The sequence below is a fragment of the Mirounga angustirostris genome, unplaced genomic scaffold (genome assembly GCF_029215605.1).
Source record: "Mirounga angustirostris isolate CCGP_5_RB_7025 unplaced genomic scaffold, mMirAng1.0.hap1 SCAF_8, whole genome shotgun sequence".
Lineage (NCBI taxonomy): Eukaryota > Metazoa > Chordata > Mammalia > Carnivora > Phocidae > Mirounga > Mirounga angustirostris.
In genome coordinates this window covers 59,680,315-59,699,316 of record NW_026991716.1, presented here as the reverse complement: position 1 = coordinate 59,699,316, position 19,002 = coordinate 59,680,315, and the positions used below count along the sequence as shown (strand labels likewise).

Here is a 19,002-nt window from a genome sequence, read left to right as displayed (position 1 = left end):
TGTTTGCCTTTCCAGGTAGAAAAATCCATCATCTAATCACCTCCTTGAGTCCCCTCCACCAATCTTCTTTCTTCCTATCATTTCCCCTCCTTCCCGCTATTCTCTTCGGTCTTTTCAAGTGACATCACATTCCTTCATGAAGTTTAAAACTAAGAGAAGCATCTTAGAGGGACACATCATATTTTTAAACAGATATGCATCTCCCCCCACCCTGTATACACACGTGTGTGTGTGTGTATATGTGTGTGTGTATAGAGAGAGAGAGTTGACTTTTTGATTGACTAGACCAAGTCATTAGAAAAAATTCTCTCCTGGGTCATAGTTAAAGCATTAATAATCTTCATTCGGTACAATTTAGATTATTTTTTTCTAAATTTATTATGTTGCACTTTGCTATAATGAAATTCATATGACACTAATCCACCAACTCAGACTTCCTGATAGTCTAGCACCATCGGCTTAGCTTTTTTGCTTCCCGAGTAGTTTAATATTATCTGTAAACTTGGAGACCAGCTGTGAGCCCTCTCCTCAAGATCTTTGGTAATGGTGTTATTAAATAGCTAGTTACCAATCCAGAAAATTGCCATTCTTTATACTTAGGGGAAGTCACTTACCTGGATTCTATATTTCTTGGATCTATGGCACTAAGTCATGAAAAAAGTGTTCCCTGATTCAATACCAGTCTATCTTTAGAAGGTCTTTGACATGAAATCCAGACAAAAGTTTTATGAAAGTGTAAGTAGAATACATTCTCCAATTTCTTCTTAATGGCTTTCCCATTGGCCTGTGCAAAGAGCCCTAATGTATTAATCACACATGACAGAACCTTGCTGAAACCTGATGGATAATCTTTAAGTGATCTGGATCCTACTTTTTCCAGTATGAATTATTCTTTTATTGTAATAAGTCCACTTACTTGTAATTTTTCAGACTCCATCAAACATCCTATTCTCTAGTCTTCTGGTATATTAGGTATTTTTTATGTATTTGACCCAAAATTCCCCATTTTTTTAGTTCGAGTCTTTTGAAACTCAAAGGCAAACATGACAGAATCCTGAGGTTTTCTGAAACTAGTTTCTTAAATTAATTAAACTAATTCTAATTAAACTAAGCTAATTAATTCTAATTAAACATTAGAATTGGCCTTATGAAAAACCCAGATCTTCAGGATGTCCATTTCATAAGGCAATTTGAGAGAAACTTTTCCTAATAAAGATAAGCAAATAATTAATTCTCAGTCTGTCAACAATTCTGTTTCTCCGACTAGCTGTGAGGTTTAATTCATTCTCTACATGACTTTCTTCCTGTGACATGAATAGCTGTAGTCCTTAATTGCTTTGAGCTCTCTTGGAAGGGACTTCTCGAAGTTTTCTTATGGGGAGTACATGACTAGTGAACATGACAAGTACCTGTTTTGAGCCCTGAACATTTTAGAACATTTTGCATTTTCAAGACATATTAGCAGAGAACACTTTGCTTTTCTGCCTGTAGCTATCCCAGGACTCCTCTTACACCATTGCTTAACTGACTGGCTACGGGTCATCCAATATTTACTCCTTTTTAAAACTCCAAATGCCCAAAGAATGTTAAAAAATGACCATATATATATATTCCATATATCAAATTGAACACAAAGAAAAGTAGCCTGGGGATAATCACACTCTACAGCTTCATTATGTGTTCAAAGCCATCTTAACAAGAGCACAAAAGAGTATATTAATATGCTTACCCCATCCAAGGCACAAAAAACGTTTCCTTATAAGCCGTGTCCTAATTTTTCCAGTTACAGCCATATATGACTGCCACGCCTCAGTCAAAACCCAACAGAATGAAGCCAGGAAGAAAAAGTGCAAAAATGCAGTGGTGGTTGTACAGATGCTCTGTGGAAACAAAAAAGACTCACACTGAATATGGTGGTGGTGGTGGGGGGGAGGTCATCATGTGTCCTCCAGGGGATTGTTAATCTTCAACTCATTGCTTTTATTTCAAATATCTACCTCTCCTGTGTGACAGAGTAATTATTTACAGAACTGAGAAACCCTGCAGTCTTTATGCTGTATACAATATCTATGATAGAAAAAAAAAATACGTCCTAATTCCATTTGCATGTTCAATTTTTTATAAGGAGAAGCCTGAATGTAAATTAAAACCCAAGGGAGATTACAATTACTACTTTACTTGAAATGTAATTATGGGAATGGTCCTATCTTTGGTTTAATTTAAGTTACAGACATCTTGCATAATTCTTTTGGCTACACTCTTTATCCTTCCATTTTAGCTGATAATTCTTGGTTGTTTTATCTGTATTGATGTTAAGATTACACCCCAACAGCCATCCAAAAGGAAAAACTACTTTTATACAAATGTGATATTCCTGGTGTAAGACCAAAGTATAAAATGAGATTTGGCTAAGAGCCAAAATACAAAAATAACATATGTATTTTAAAGTCCTTAATACATTGTTCTGTATTATTACATTACAATGTGTGTCCTAATCAAATCATTTTGAAAAGTTAATCAAGTCACTAGCAGTACACAGCCATAATTTCACAGATATTTTACTTGATGCAACTTAATCATTCTGAACATGCTAACCATTAGTTACTTGTGACTCCTCCGCGAAGGGGAGAACCTTCGTTTTGGTAAGGGCTGCTACTTATTTGACTACTGGTATAATGTCTTTGTGTAAATCTTGTTCAAATGCAAGTCTTCATCAATCAGAACCAGTAACTAAACTACCCTCTTCCTCTGTCAGTCTCCGTCTTGCTATTTCCAGAAATTGAAAAGAGCAAACACAGAATTAGAAAAAAAAAAAAAACAAACACAACTCATTAACAGAGAAATAAAAGTACAACCCCCATCTTCTCGCCTCCACTCCAGTATACTGCTAAGGCAGAATATCTTTTTAAAATTTTGGCCCAAATTATTCCTATTATTTGTTTATTCTGCTGAAATTTACCAGATGTTAATTTAGCTTTGTAGTTCTTTCCATCCTATAAAAAGAACTTTACCATGTTTATCTCACCAGCTTTTTTTTTTAAAATGTTCAGAGATAATGTACAGAAGCTGAATAGCCCTGTGCTAGGCATATAGCATGTACTTCAACTGATTATGACCATAATCATCATTATTTTAAAAATAGTACTAAAAAAAGTGTTGCTGGTTTTCGGCATATGATTCCTTGTTTTATGTAGCACTTAAATATACTTAGTTACTTAGACTTATTCTCACAAACATGGCAACTTTCAGTATGATAAAGTCATGGAGTTCTAAAACCTTCTTCCTTAAACCTTTATTCCTGCTTCAGGCATAATGTAGCTTTAATCAACTGTAATTCCGCCTATACTCAAGACATTCAGACTTTTCTTCCAAGTTAAGTTTTAAATAATTGCAGCTGACTACTTTGCTCACTCCTGATCTGCAGTTCCTGATCCCAATTTGAATTTCAAAGATAACTCTTCCCTTTAATACCTGAAGACTAGTTACACTTTCTAATTCACCTGTCATTTCCTTCCACCAGTTTGTCTCACCTCAACTGTATGTGCTAGCAAAATTATTCCTTCTCCATTTTTAAACTTTCAGTATAAGGTTATATAAAACAATGTAAAAATGTTGAAATGTTAAATGTTAAGTACTGGATGCACTGCAATTTTGTAAGAAATAATAAAATGCTCAATGTGTCAATACAGAGACTTTTAATTTGCTCTTTATTATGTTTGTTGCCTTGGGACTTCCTGATAACGTACTTCAATTTTAATAAAAATTGAAATACATCTAACTTGGGACTACTGACATTTATTTCAGTAATTCATGTCTCTCTGGACAACAATGGCCATATATGTGTGGAATATGGCCACAATGTGTGGAAAAAAAGTATAGAATCTAGAGAAGAACCATTTCTATGAGCAATAGCATTCTACTATGATGAGATGAATATTCATATATATCTAGAAAGTGCTCTAACTATGAAGGAAAGCTGTCTCAACCTAAAGAATGTGTATATATGGACTAAAGTGGTCTAAAGTCACAAAACTAATCTTACATAAAGAGTATAACAAAATATATATTCCTGAAAAATAAAGGGAGATACATTTTACCTCATTATCATATGAAGAATCAGTATAAAATAATGAAACATACACAATTTTTCTACTGATATATTTGTTAAGCTGTCTTTTAAAAATACAACTTATATAATAGCAATTTCCAAATAAACTCTTTTATTTTCCACATTTGTCATCTCAGTTTCCACAAGGGTGGCTATTCTAATGTTCGGGGCTCAAGATTCTTTCATTTCTTCTCCCACATAACCTAAATCCCACATCAGCAACCCACAAAGATAAACCATCCCTTGGGTCCCCTCAGTACTAGAGATTTTTACACTTATAAATCTCAAACTCTGATTCACTTTTTCTATAAACAGGTTTATATCTTGTCATTTGTTTAATTTTCCGACTACTGGACTCACTGTCATGACCTCCAGATTTACAGTTTCTCCTTATTCAAATGTGTCTACTTTTGACTCCCACAATAGCTGAGTCTTTTTTTGGGGGGGGGGGTCAGAGAGAGAGAGTGAGAAAGAGACAGAGCACAAGCAAGCAGAGCAGGCAGAGGGAGAAGCAGACTCCCCACTGAGCAAGGAGCCCGATGCGGGGCTCGATCCCAGAACCCTGGGTTCATGACCTGAGCCAAAGGCAGATGCTTAACTGACTGAGCCACCAGGCATCCCAACACAACAGCTGAGTCTTGACAGCTTGCCATTTCAAACCTGAGACTCACTAGCACCTCAAGCACATCATTCAATTCTTCTGCTACACCTGCCTTGCTGAACCTCAGTTTGGTCCTTTACAACTGATGAGCGTTGTTGACAGATATTACAAAACTTGAAAGGGTATGAACTTGGCAAACTGAGCACTGCTCCTACCTGTCACCCTCATGCATACCATTCACCCCAAATCCTTAGGGACAATAGAAAAAGATTTCATGAAATAACTGGAAAGAAAATAAGTATAAACTGTAGTAGATTAGAGACTGTGAGAAATGCCTGAAAAACAAAACAGATGAGTACAGACTAAAGGATACCCCAGCTCAAAGCAAGGTATTAGAGATGAAGACATGGAAATAGGGGATTAAGATACATGGATGACACACAGTTCTAACATCTGTTTGAAACTACTTTCGGAAGGAAAAAATAGAGAAAATTTCAAGGAAAGGCAGCATTTAAAGAAAGATTATGGAAAAGCTTCTCAGAACATCAAAGATCCTCTGGGCTGAAGGATAAATTGAAGATGAAACACACACACACACACACACACCTCAATATGTTGTGATGAAATTTGTGAACATCAAGAATAAAAAGAAAATCTTAAAAGCTGTCAGAGTCAAAAGAAGGATTACTTACAAAGAAATAAGAATCAAATTGACATCAGATTCCTTGTGAGCAACCCAGGATATAAGAAGACAGTAGAATAATATCTTTAGCATTCTAAGGGAAAATAACTTTGAAGATAGAATTCTATACCCACCAAAACTATTATTCAAGTGAGAGGCAGAAATAAAGGTATTTTTAGAATTAAAGGAACTTTGAAGTTTACTACCTCTGGATTCTCTCTGAAAGAACTGCTAGACAATATAAACCAATAATAATAAGAAGAAATCCAGGAGGAGGGAATGAGATAAAAGACATAATGGATAGCAAAGAGAGTAATAAAATACATCAAGTCTACATAAATGTTTATTCAAAAGCTTAAATATACATATTTTAATTTTTAAAATAGAACCACTTAAATATAAAATTCAAAATAATATAAATGAGGTGAGAGAAATGAAAGTTGCAAAGGATCAGGAGAAAATAAAAGTATGCTAAGCCTTTTGGTTATTGTTCTTCTGAGGAATATTAGAGATACTAATTAGCTCTAGATGTTAGAAAAATATGTTTGAACATGCATATTAACAATGTTAAGGTAACCACAAAAGGTAGAAACAAATAATGTATTTATAAGATAGTAGAGGAAAAATAGAACTAAAGAAAAAATTTATCAGCCTAACTAATGGAAGGCAAAGGGACAAAAATAAACCAGAACATATGATAAATGAAAAAAAAATAACAAAAATAATTCCAAACATATCAGAAATTATAGAAATGGAAATGTTTTAAATTCATTAGTTAAAAGTTAAGAACTTTCATATTGAATAAAAAAATCAAAATCTAGTAATGTATTTATGAGCCATATCTCAAACTCAATGACACAGGGAAATTAGGAATAAAGAGATGAAAAGAGCTGTATTAAGCAAATGCGAACATGAAAAAATCAGATGTCACAACGTTAATGTTGAAAAAAAAGCATTAAAAGAGATGAAGGACTTTTCATCCTGATAAAAGAAGCAGGTCATAAAGAAGTTTCCAAAGGAACACGTCTTTATGAAACTAATAAGAATTTTTCAAAGTATGTGAAACAAAAACTGAGAAAACTACAAGAATAAACTGTCAAAACTAAGTTTATAATGAAAGACTTAATATGCAGCTCTCAGAAAGTCACAGGAAATTTGGGCTTTTTCCATTGTTCGGCTATTGTTGAAAATGCTGCTATAAACATCCGGATGCATGTACCCCTCTGAATTAGTATTTTTGTATCTTTTGGGTAAATACCTAGTAATGCAATTGCTGGATCCCAAATGTCCATTGACTAATGAATGGATAAAGAAGTGGTATATAGTGGAATATTACTCAGCCATAAAAAAGAATGAAATCTTGCCATTTGCAAAGACATGGATGGAGCTGATGAGTATTATACTAAGCAAAATAAGTCAGTCAGAGAAAGACAAATACCATATGATTTTACTCATATGTGGAATTTAAGAAACAAAACAAATGATCATAGGGGGAAAAAAAGAGAGGCAAACCAAGAAACAGACTCGAAATTATAGAGAACAAAGGAATGGTTGTTACCAGAGGGGAAGTGGGTGGGCAGTTAAATAGGTGATGGGGATTAAGGGGTGCACTGGTTGTGATGAGTACTGGGTGTTGTATGTACGTTGTATACCCAAAACTAATACTACACTGTATGTTAACGTGAATTTAAATAAAAACTTAGAAAAAAAGAAATATATCTCCTTATTAAATAGAAAACCCAAGAGGATCTATTTTTAAATTGTTAGAAATAAGAAGAAGAACCAACAAAGTGGCTAGATACAAGATAAATGCACAAAAATTACATTTCCTGTACACTGAGGTCAATATATAAAATTAATTTTTTCTATACACCATCAATATCCATCGGAAAATGTAATACAAGATGTCTAATTAATTATGACAACTTTATCTCTCTTCTCCCTCCCAAACCATGTTAAAATTAACGAATTATTAAGCCACAGAAAAAAGAAAAGGCAGTAGACAACAGTGAACTCAAGATGTTGCCAATTCAGATGTTGAGATAAGGCATAACTGACTTAGAGTGACAGAGAACATTATCAGAGTGCTTATAGAATTGGGAGGCAGTGATGGAAATATTGATGGTAATGGACCCAATGCACTCTGCAGACCTTCAGAAGGTTTTAATACTTGGAAACAGTAGGGACCAGAAACAGAAGGAGGACTTTGCAAGGGGCTGAAAGAGAGGCTGTTGAAAATCTATATACAGAATAGCTGAAACTCTGTGTTTCCTCCCCAACTCAGTCAAGTCCTGTACTGTGATAGGGTGGGTTAGTCTCTGGAAAATTGAATGGGCTGGGTTCTAAACTCAAGCATTAATTAGTCTCATTAATGGGTAGGCATATAAGGCAGATACAAGCATAAATATTAAACCCTAAGCACCCTCCTCTAATTTTCTCTTTACTTCTGCTCCCAGGATGCCAGCAGGTCAGAGATTAAAATTTACCCCAGAAGGGGGAAAAAATCTTCATATGCTGGCTCATCCTTCACTAACATACTGTGAAATCTACCTTTCATTAAGTCCATCTACCCATATAGAACTTTAAGTCAGTTTTTAGGGCCTTGCTTTTATATATGAATATACAGCCAATGATATTCAGATAATTGAAAAAATATTCCAACATGGAAAAAAGAAAAAAGGCCAAGAAAAGAAAAAGTGTGGGGGAGTGAGGAGAGACCACAGAGGTGACAGAAAAATAAAAACTTCAAAAACAGTCTAAATTCCTCAGAAACTGAGAAAAGGAATTGCACCTATGAAACAAAATCACTAGGGAAAGATTATCAGATGAAAGAAAAGGTCCTATTCATAATGACAATAGAAACTACAAAAAACAACTCAAATACATTTAACAGGAGCTTCATGTAGAAAATTATAACATTTAATTAAAGGGCACAAAACAAGACACAATTAAATGGGAAAATATATTATGCATGTGAATTGGAGAATTAGTGTCATATAAATGTCAATCTTTCCCAAACTGATAAATACATGCAATACAATTCCCATCAAATTTTAACTTTTTTCTTTTAGTTTGATAAGCCAATTCTAAGTCATAGGGAAAACTAACTACAAAGAATAGTCCAGAGGGCGCCTGGGTGGCTCAGTCGTTAAGCGTCTGCCTTTGGCTCAGGTCATGATCCCAGGGTCCTGGGATCGAGCCCCACATCGGGCTCCCTGCTTGGCGGGAAGCCTGCTTCTCCCTCTCCCACTCCCCCTGCTTGTGTTCCTGCTCTCGCTGTCTCTCTCTCTGTCAAATAAATAAAATCTTAAAAAAAAAAAAAAAAAAGAATAGTCCAGAAAGTCTAAAAAGAAAAAAAAAAAGAAAGAAGCATAGTCTTCCCAATGACATAAAACAGAATAATATGTAGTCAGATGATCACCATTCCTATTTTGCACAGGAGGGTTTGGAGAGACTGTTACTTGGTCAATATCTCATGGTTAATGAGTGAGGTGGAGGAGTTAAAACATGGTCTCTGACTCCAGGGCTTGTGTATTTTCTTAACTACCTCACACTGCTTTCTGACAGTATTTTTTGCACATCCATAGTCTAATCCTCATAATCTTTTTTATCCTCTCAACCTTCCTCCTTATTCCTAAATCAGATAACCTTGCCTTCACCATTACTGATGAGGTGCATATCTTCCTATTTCCTATACTCCTTACCTTGAAATTTCTCCCTTAATTTCATCTACACCTTCCTCCCTTCCAGGAGATGGTGTAATAGAGTTAAGAGACAGGTCCCTGGAGTGGCACTGTGGGTTCACACATTAGACTGCTGCACTTACTGGTTGTTACTTAAAATCTGTGTGCCTCTCTTTTCTCATAAAAAAAAATGAGGATAATTATAGCATCTACCTCATAAGACTGTTGTGAAGATTAAATGGCATGATACATGTAAGTTTGATACATAGTAACCACGCTTGATCCTGTATTTGGTCAACTATATACTCTTCTCTTTTAGTTAGTTCCTATATACCTAATCTCTTAGCCTACAAATCTGTTGAGATCTCTATCTTCAACTAACCAACAATCAACCTTCTTTTTATTGGTTTATTCACAGAGGTTCTCACCGGATTGTTCTCTTTCCAATTGTGGTCAAATTTCTTGAAAGGTGAAGCTATCCATCAGCTTCTTTACTATATGTTTACACATTTTCTTTCCATCTAGCATCTTCCCTCAATTTCCCTCTTACAGGAATCACCCATGGCTTTCTAATTTCCAAATCTAAGATTTTTTTTTTTTTTATTTGACAGAGAGAGACACAGCGAGAGAGGGAACACAAGCAGAAAGAGTGGGAGAGAGAGAAGCAGGCTTCCCGCTGAGCAGGGAGCCCGATGCGGGGCTCGATCCCAGGACCCTGGGATCATGACCTGAGCCGAAGGCAGATGCCTAATGACTGAACCACCCAGGCACCCCTCTAATTTCCAAATCTAACTAATGGAATTTTTTCAATTTCCCACAAAGATTTTGAATCTTAACATTCTCACAAGTTATGAGATTTTTACTGTAGGGTCTTTAAGGGTTTCCCTAGCTCTAAAATTCTACAATAGCATGAATACTGTCTAATTAAAAGTCTGAGCTATTCATTTCTTCTTGAATTAATTCTGGCAATTTATATTTTCCCACAAATTATCCATTTCATTTATATTTTCCAATGTCTTATACTATATGATTGTATATAATGTTCTCATAAATTTTAAGAAATACTGTTTTTTTGCTTCTAAGGTTGCTTATCTATGTTTCCTATTTCTTTATCAAAGATGTCTGTTTTACTAATTTATTTTAAATCTTAATGATTCCTTAAGTCCAACTAGAAAAATATTATTACATTAGTACTGAGATGAATTTCTTAAAGTGTAAAATATAATTATTTATTCTTTTCATTTGGCAGACTTTCAAGGATTCTAAGAAAAAAATACCATGTTTACCTTATTCCCAACATTCAAATAAATCAAAGGGTGTTAGCATTTAAAAATAAGCAATCATAGACTCCTATTATGTAAATATTTCAAAAAGCAAAAAGCGAAAATGATTTTGATGAGAGATATAGGATATAAAAAAAAAAACCTTCCATGGAATAGAGAATGCAGAGAAGCTTGCTTTTGCTAGAAATATGAAAAACAGAATTTTGAGATGAAACACTTCAGTAGAATATTTAGAAACTCAAACAGTATCAATATCTGTATACTTTAATTGCGGTATTTATGGGGAAATCAAGAGTTACCGAAGTTACTGCAACATTTAACAATCTTAGACGACCTAAATCATTCCTCCATATGAAGCAATTCTTATTTGAATTTAGATAATTTCCTCCACTCTCACACTAATTTGTCTTTAATAAATAAATAGACAACATGATGACTATAGTTAACACTGCTGTATGACATACAGGAAAGTTGCGAGTAAATCCTAAGAGTTCTCATCACAAGGAGAAATTTTTTCTTGCTTTCTTTCTTCTCTTTTCATTGTAACTTTATGAAAAGATGGATGATGTTGGCTGAACCCGTTGTGATCACTTCACAATATATGTAAATCAAGCCATTATGCTGAATGTCTTAAACTTATACAGTGATGTATGTCAGTTATTTATTAATAAAACTGGAAAAAATTATAAATATGTATATCTTGCTATTCATGTGGAATAAAACACGCACAAGACACATACAATAGAATTCTGAAATGCACCTGTAACTCCTTACAAGTGAATGACGCTATGGGAAGAAATTCTGGTTCATCATTATAGTGATTTTAAAGACAATCCTTTAAAGGTTGCATTAATAACTGTCTGTTTACCTTATTGAGAAAAAGTGTTTTTTACAGACTAAAAATAAATTACTGTGAGAGTGAAATAAGATAATGGATAAAAAGGGCTTGCACAAAGAACACATAACTTCACGTATAGTAAGTGCTCAATAAATAATAGCTGTTAATAAGGTCACAATTAAAAGCAAATACATGGATTTTTATTTGGCAAAACAAACATAATTGAAAATGTCTGAGACTACATTTTAATGCATGATAAAAAGCTAACTTATCAAGTACCTACTCTGCCTTAAACATCAATTTTGCAACAATGCTGTAAGATAAATATTTTATAAACGAGGAGATGAAGCTCAGAGAGGTTAAATAACTTGTCTGAAGTTACATAAGCAGCAAATGAAGGAGCATATATTCTTTTTTTTAATATATATTCTTTTCATTACAATATGTTGCCCTTGATTTTGCTGATATTTCTATTTCTATGGTTATACTATATCCCTTCAAGCCAGTGCAAATCGTTTTAAAATAGCAGAATGTAGATAGTGAATAAATAGATGCTATGATATACAAACAAAAATGACATTAAATGATTAGTTTTTTTTTTTTCCAAATCACAACCAAAAGAAGAATGCATCATTGGCTAACTGAACATGACCAAAAAAAAGAAAAAAATTCATCATTTAAAAGTATAGTTTTGGTTATGAAGATTCTATCAAGACATGTGCAAACGTAGTTTGAGGTTATCTGGATAGAGCACCTCAATCCCAGTGAGATGCCCAGTGGGCATTGTGACTATAAGCTTCATCATTTCATAAATTAAAGGTTTTATGGTATTAATTCAGTCAGAGCTTTCTGTTAATGTCACTTCATTCAACTTCCTTCATCCTATAGCTGCTGTGACATGCTGTATCAACAACGTCATTTGTAGACCACTGACAAATGTCTCTCACAGACCCAAATACTTAGCCTGTTCATTCTTCCTCTTGGATATAATGGAAAATATCAATAGAAGAGACTTTATAGGCTTTAGTTTTCTCTTGAAAACTCTTTTTTCACCATTAAAAAGTTACAATCCTTGCTTAAAAACTATGGCACAAAGCTATGATGAAGAAAGATTATTATCTCTCTAATCCATCTTTTTTGAAAAAAAAATTTTGGAAAACAAAAGAAGTTGCTAATATAAAGTCATGTATGATATGAAATAATGAATGAAGAAACATAAGCAGTTGTTAAATATGAGTACCTCAAACAGTAATAATTCTTATTTGCTAGATTTTTTTATAATTTTGTATTAAAATAAGGCAGTACTATTAAAAAGAAATGATAGATAGATATCAATAGAGATAAAAATCTGTTTCACAGACGTCAAAAATACGTATCTTGCAGAAAACATGTTCATATTTTGAAGACCTCGGGAAGTTTGTCACATGTAACAGGAAAATCTGAGTCTTTGAAATATGTCCTTTGGGAGTCCAGACATTTGTACATTGTACACAGCAGATGCTTCATTATACACTGTTATCTCCAGGCTTAGAAAAATAACAATTTTATTCAAAATTAAATATAATTAAGTCACTTGCTAAATAAGGCCAAGAGTTCAGCTAAAGCTCTACTAATAACTTAGAAATTTTGGGCGCCTGGGTGGCTCAGTTGGTTAAGCGACTGCCTTCGGCTCAGGTCATGATCCTGGAGTCCCGGGATCGAGTCCCGCATCGGGCTCCCTGCTCGGCAGGGAGTCTGCTTCTCCCTCTGACCCTCCCCCCTCTCATGCTCTCTCTCTCTCTCTCTCATTCTCTCTCTCAGATAAATAAATAAAATCTTAAAAAAAAATAACTTAGAAATTTTAAAATGTGTTATAAGCGGGATGCCTGGGTGGCTCAGTCAGTCCTGCATCGGGCTCCTTGCTCAGCGGGCAGCCTGCTTCTCCCTCTGCCTGTCACTCTGCCTATCTGTGCTCGCTCTCTGACAAATAAAGAAAATCTTAAAAAAAAAAAAAATGTGTTATAAGCTCTAAGATATCTCTAAGAATTGATTTACACTGTGTTCTAAAACTGAAGAGAAAAATCGATTGCGGGTGGATTTATATCCTCTGGTGTAATTAAGCACCATATATGGTCACTCACAAAGGAATAATAGTAATGGAAATATAAAGTTGCCTTCAACTTGTATCAAGCAGAGCAAACAAAACTCTGTAGCTCTGTTGCTGGGGCTTCTAGACAAAGTATTTCTCTGAGGACCAGGAAGGCCAAGGAAAGTAACACTTTTATATCAAGAAAACATTTGTTTATTCTATTTATCAAGTTTAATCACCAGTCTGACTTGTCACAAGACTATTTCAATATGCAATGAAAATAGTTTTTGATTCAGAGGTGGCACAGTGTGAAAAGGTCCTAGCCTTCAGAGACAGGAGAGCATTTCTCAATCTTGGTTGCACAGTGGTATCACCGGAGGAGCTCTAAAACTTGTGGAACTATTAATGCTATCCCCTAAGATTCTGATCTAATCAGCCTAGGGTGGAGCTTCAGCATTAGCATTGTTAAGGCTCCCCAGGTGATTCTAATGTGCAGCCAGGGTTCACAATCAGCAACTTGAACAATCACAGACTCCTAGCAATGGAAGCTACCAAATGAGTGACCTCGCACAAACTATTTACTTCTCACAGCCTCAAAGTCTTTGATCTGTTGGATGACAGTTAAACTATCTACTACATCGGGTTACCTTAAAATTACCCATAAAAAATGCAAAGTGCTTAGTTTTCAGTGGGTTCTAAAAAGTATTAAACAATAATGACCATTCATATAAATTCTCAACCCATGAGAGTAACTTGAGTAACTTATCTAGTCTTAGCCAGTTCCTAAAGTTCTGGAAAGAGTAATGAAAATGGAGCCCTCTGCTAGGCATTCATATTTTAATTTAGAATGATGCTGGAACTGATAGACTTCTTTATAGAACCTGTTATGAAAACAGAATCAAATTGCTAACAATGAAGGGTGTGGGGGAACAACAACAACAAAAAAGAGCAAAACAGAGTAATGCTGGTCTTGATGGTATTCTGGAAAAATGCAGATTACCATTTGATCCTGTCCTCTGGATTTCTCTGGATACCGGACGGGAAACAGCTGATGTTAAATAACCACAGCAGTTGAATTATGCTAAATGTGATCACTGGGGCAGTTTTAGGACTCTGGGTATGGTGATTTAGGGAGATCTCAAAGAACTTCTACTTCAAAGTACCAATGTCAACCCTGAGATTGGATAGTTCCATTTGTGCTTACCTTTCAAATCCCTTATTCCTTCTCTCTGAGCCACCCAACCCCAGATATTTCAAACCCAACATGTATAAAAATTAACTTTTCACCCTCCTTGTTAAGCTAGCTTATCCTTTTGTGTATTGACTTCATTGACCTCTCTATTTTTAGGACCCTAGATGGGGCCATCATTCACTCTCTCCTGAACTATTAGTGACAGAGGGAGATTTCTATGAAGAGAGCACCCTTTTACTGGCCCTACCTCCTTTGGCAAGAATGAAGTGAAGCTCCAGAGCTAAGTATGACAAGACGTTCTTGTTCTTTCCCCTCTACAAGTTAAAAAAAGAAAGGTCTTAGAATATATCTGGCATATACTAAGTCCTAAATAAATAGTAGGAGTCATAGTTATTAGTGTTTTTATAATTATTACAAGGGGAATTGGGTACAAGATTTATTTTTACAATGAGAAATACTAAAGTATGTTTAAATGTTAAGTGAAGAATCAAATAAAGAAACTGAATCAGGAGAGAGAACTGTTTGCATCAAGTACAGAAGAAATCTGATAAAAATGAAATTTAAAGCACATGAGAAGAACTGGCCTTTGATAAGAAGAAAGTCCTCTCTTGATTTAAAACATGTAGCAAGGAACAAAGACTAGGTGAAAATGTAGATAAGGCAGCATACTTTGTGGTGGGAAGGTAACATGATGGCTACCAAATTCTCTTTGGAGTAGGAGTTGAGTGCATTGCTAAAGCTAAAGATATAGAAAGGAGATCAGTGGTTTGAATACATTTGAACAGACTGGAAATTCTCTTTGTTGAGAACTGGAAAACCAGATAACATGGAATTGCCAGGCAACACTGAAGCTACTCTGAGCTGAGTAATCATGCATTTATCAGCTCAAAACCAGAGACTATAGTACAGACCTCCCTCCATCCACCTCTGAAATCATGAATTCAAGGCCCCTGCAAAAGTAAAGAAATACTGGTTTTGCTATTTTTTCTGGAGGGGTTTTCTCTGGATTCCTGTTTTAATGGACCATCTGGTACATGGTTCCATTTTCATCCCCCTTTGACTACTCATGACACACTCCTTACTACTATGCCTAAGAAGACATAAACCAGCTCTATGGAAACAATGGAAGCTACTACCAAGAACAAATCAAGTTTTAGTCCATTGGTTGGGAAATGCTGAAGTCACAATGTAACAAATCCCTTGTTCTGAAGCAAGATTGAAAAAGTGTCTCAAGCTGCTTCTTATCTTTTAATAAACAATTACCTTTAAAGGTTTAGAACCCTATCAGGCTAGATTCTGTTTCTCAGCAGGTGGAACAGATGACCATGGTCAGAGTACTATAATCCAGATTGGACAAAAATAACAGATGGCCAAAACACACTATTTCTAGTATCATTACTTTTATAAGCAATGGCTATAAATACCTATTTGGAAGACATTCATTTATTGGAAAAGAACAGTTTAGTCCAGACAAACCATAGTGATCTTTTTCTTTACCATGTCTTAAAAGGTTATATCACTGAAGAATTTAGGGTCAAAATATTTACTGAGTACCCAGTGTATGAAAAATCCTGTCTGAGGCAAGTTTTAAACATTTTACACAAAACCATAAAAATAACATACATGTAAAAACACACTTGCAAGCAATTATGACATGCATGTGTTTAAATTGAATTACTGTAATGAGTAAAGTCAAGAAGATAAAGATACTTCAATTACTTTTTTCAATAAGACAGATTCCTAAAATTAATTTCTTTTATCAATATAAAATAGAACTAAATTTTATTAGTTCAGTTCACTTTTAAATGCACAGCCTAATTAAGACTAGCAAAAAGTTGGTTGAGAGGAGGAAGTACAACACTTAAAAAAATTTTTTTTATTTGAGAGAGAGAGGGGGCAGTGGTGAGAGGAGAGGGAAAGAATCTTCAGCAGGCTCTCTGCTGAGTGCGGAGCCTGACATGGAACTCTATCTCACAACCCCAAGATCACAACCTGAGTCGAAATCAAGAGTCAGATGCTCAACTGACTGAACCACCCAGGCACCCCAGGAAGTATATTATTTTAGTTTATTTTCACAACATTAAAAAATTAGTAGTGTATTATACAATAACCTCAAACTTTGCTTAGAAACGGTCACCGCTGGATCACAATGTTTCTTGGTCGAGCCCAAGCTTTATTATGAAGACCCTGGGTTTCAGTATGACATGTCCTACTTTATACTATTTTCTCTTATCATATTTAAAATTTTTATTACAACCAAAACAGTAAAAAGTGTCAAGAGGAAAATAGAAGCAAAATCCCAAAAACCATTATGTCAAAAATAGATTTTACCAAATATTTTAAGTATAGTCTTCTATTCTTATATCATGACTTTAAATTATACAGTTTAAAGTACTGTGGATGAGCTGAGAAACTCCTTCCATTTTTACTCACAAGTATAACAGTAGCGTAGGGAGAGAAAGAGAGATCTGGGCCCAAGGTTGACGGGGAGAGGGTAAGGAGGGGTGGAGAAGGAGTTGAAATGTGTTCCCAGTCTTCTATAAAGAGCTATAATTTCATTCTCCTCATTTTAAGAGGGTGAAAACTGTTCCTCTCACCCCACCTCCAACCTTTCCTCCTTCTATTCTTCTCCATACATTTTTGCCTTCTGAGGAGAGGCGTGGCAGTAGTCAAAGTTAGTACTGGAGCAGGAAAGAGAGAAGAAAGAGAATCCAATTACATCTAACAATCTGTCCTCCTACTTTGACCACAATGTCTTAATGCCAGGATTCCACAAGGAAGAAAGCTTTGTGCAGAATCGACTTGATTCAAATGAACCAAATACAGTACTTTATAAATAACTGAATCATTTCAAATCAAGCTAATATTATATAAATAATATCTGTCTTTTCTAAGTACCTACTTATCTTATTCAGTTCAATATGAATGTGCCAAGTGCATATTTCTAAAAGGAATCAGATTATGATTCATATTCAGTTCTCAATTACAGCCTCTCAATGCATGAACTATGCTCTTGTAGTAAATGAAGCACTTTGAGAGGAATACACATTCTTTCAGGTTTCTAGGATCCCGGTTAATGCATGACTATAGCACATAATGATTGTATCTCAGGATAATACAACACCTTTTTTCCCTCCATGAATTCAAAATCACTTCCTCTTGTATTATCCTATTATTTGTTGTAAACTCCTATTCTTATGCTTACTTCATTGATTATAGCTATAACAAATGGTCAGGTTTGTTTTCCTTTTATTTTTATTTATTTATTTTTAAAGATTTTATTTATTTATTTGACAGAGAGAGAGACAGCGAGAGACTGAACACAAGCAGGGGGAGTGGGAGAGGGAGAAGCAGGCTTCCTGCTGAGCAGGGAGCCCAATGCGGGGCTCTATCCCAGGACGCTGGGATCATGACCTGAGCCAAAGGCAGACACCTAAGGACTGAGCCACCCAGGAGCCCCTGTTTTCCTTTTATTAAGTCCAGTGGAATACCTAGCATATAAATTTTATGCAGTAAATATGTATTGCATGAAAAAATTAAGAAAATAGCTCTATTATTAATAATTTCAAAGGAGATTTTGGTCTGAATATATATGCTTTTGCTTAGTGATAATTATGTGTGAGAAATTCTTATCATTGTTGTAGAAAAGCCCAGCTTCTCCAATCCTTGCTCAGTCCTTGCCCACATGATAGAATCTTAACGTAATCTCAGAGCACATGGGGATCCAGAATAAAAACTGAATTTCCCATCCTTTCTTTTAAGGTCATATAATTAGCGTCTTGCCAGTAGAAGATTAACGAGAATAGTATGGGAAACTTTGGATAGTATCTTTTTCTTTTTTCCCTTTCGCCTTTGTTATCAGATGGAATATTTACATGATGGCTGGAGCTGGAACAGCAATCTTGGATACTGAGGTGGAAATTTCAAGTCAGAAAAAGGTCAGAAGGAAATGGCTCCATAATGACCAGCGAGCTGCCTACATTTATGTGAGCATGAAGTAAGCTTTAATCTTTTTTATGTCACTCTTGTTTTGGGTTTTTCTCATAATTCAGTTAAGCCTAAATGTTACATTTGGTATCAATACATAAAAGACAGGCATGTTTTATCATGCTCTCTCTTGATAAAATATTATATACTGTGCTTAAATAAGTGTGACCTATGAACCAACTGGAATAAATTATACTTATTTTCCAAGCTCTGAAATCAATCCAAATATTCACACTTCATTTAATAGTCTCTGAACCAAAAAAAAAAAAAAAAAAAGTCTCTGAACCATTTATTCCTCAACTCCACTAAATCCCCTTCACTTAGCAATAATACCTGTGAAGTGCAGTAAGTTTTAAATGGAACTTTAATACTCTCTATCTCAGGATGCCTGGGTGGCTCAGTTGGTTAAGTGTCTGCCTTCGGCTCAGATCATGACTTCAGGGTCCTGGGACTGAGTCCCACATCGGGCTCCCTGCTCAGTGGGGAGCCTGCTTCTCCCTCTGCCTGCCACTCCCCCTGCTTGTGCTCGCTCGCGCTCTCTCTCTCTCTCTAGTAAATAT

The 19,002-nt window shown here is 35.2% G+C and overlaps 1 protein-coding gene across 1 annotated transcript in view; it reads right to left on the bottom strand.

The window, feature by feature from the left end:
* The window catches only part of ADGRB3 (adhesion G protein-coupled receptor B3), a 707,437-nt gene that overhangs the window by 65,691 nt on the left and 622,744 nt on the right, over positions 1-19,002 (bottom strand). Inside the window, exon 21 of the mRNA XM_045867061.3 lies at positions 1,730-1,880. Coding sequence (XP_045723017.2) covers positions 1,730-1,880 — 151 coding nt within the window. The remainder of the gene's footprint in view (positions 1-1,729; positions 1,881-19,002) is intronic.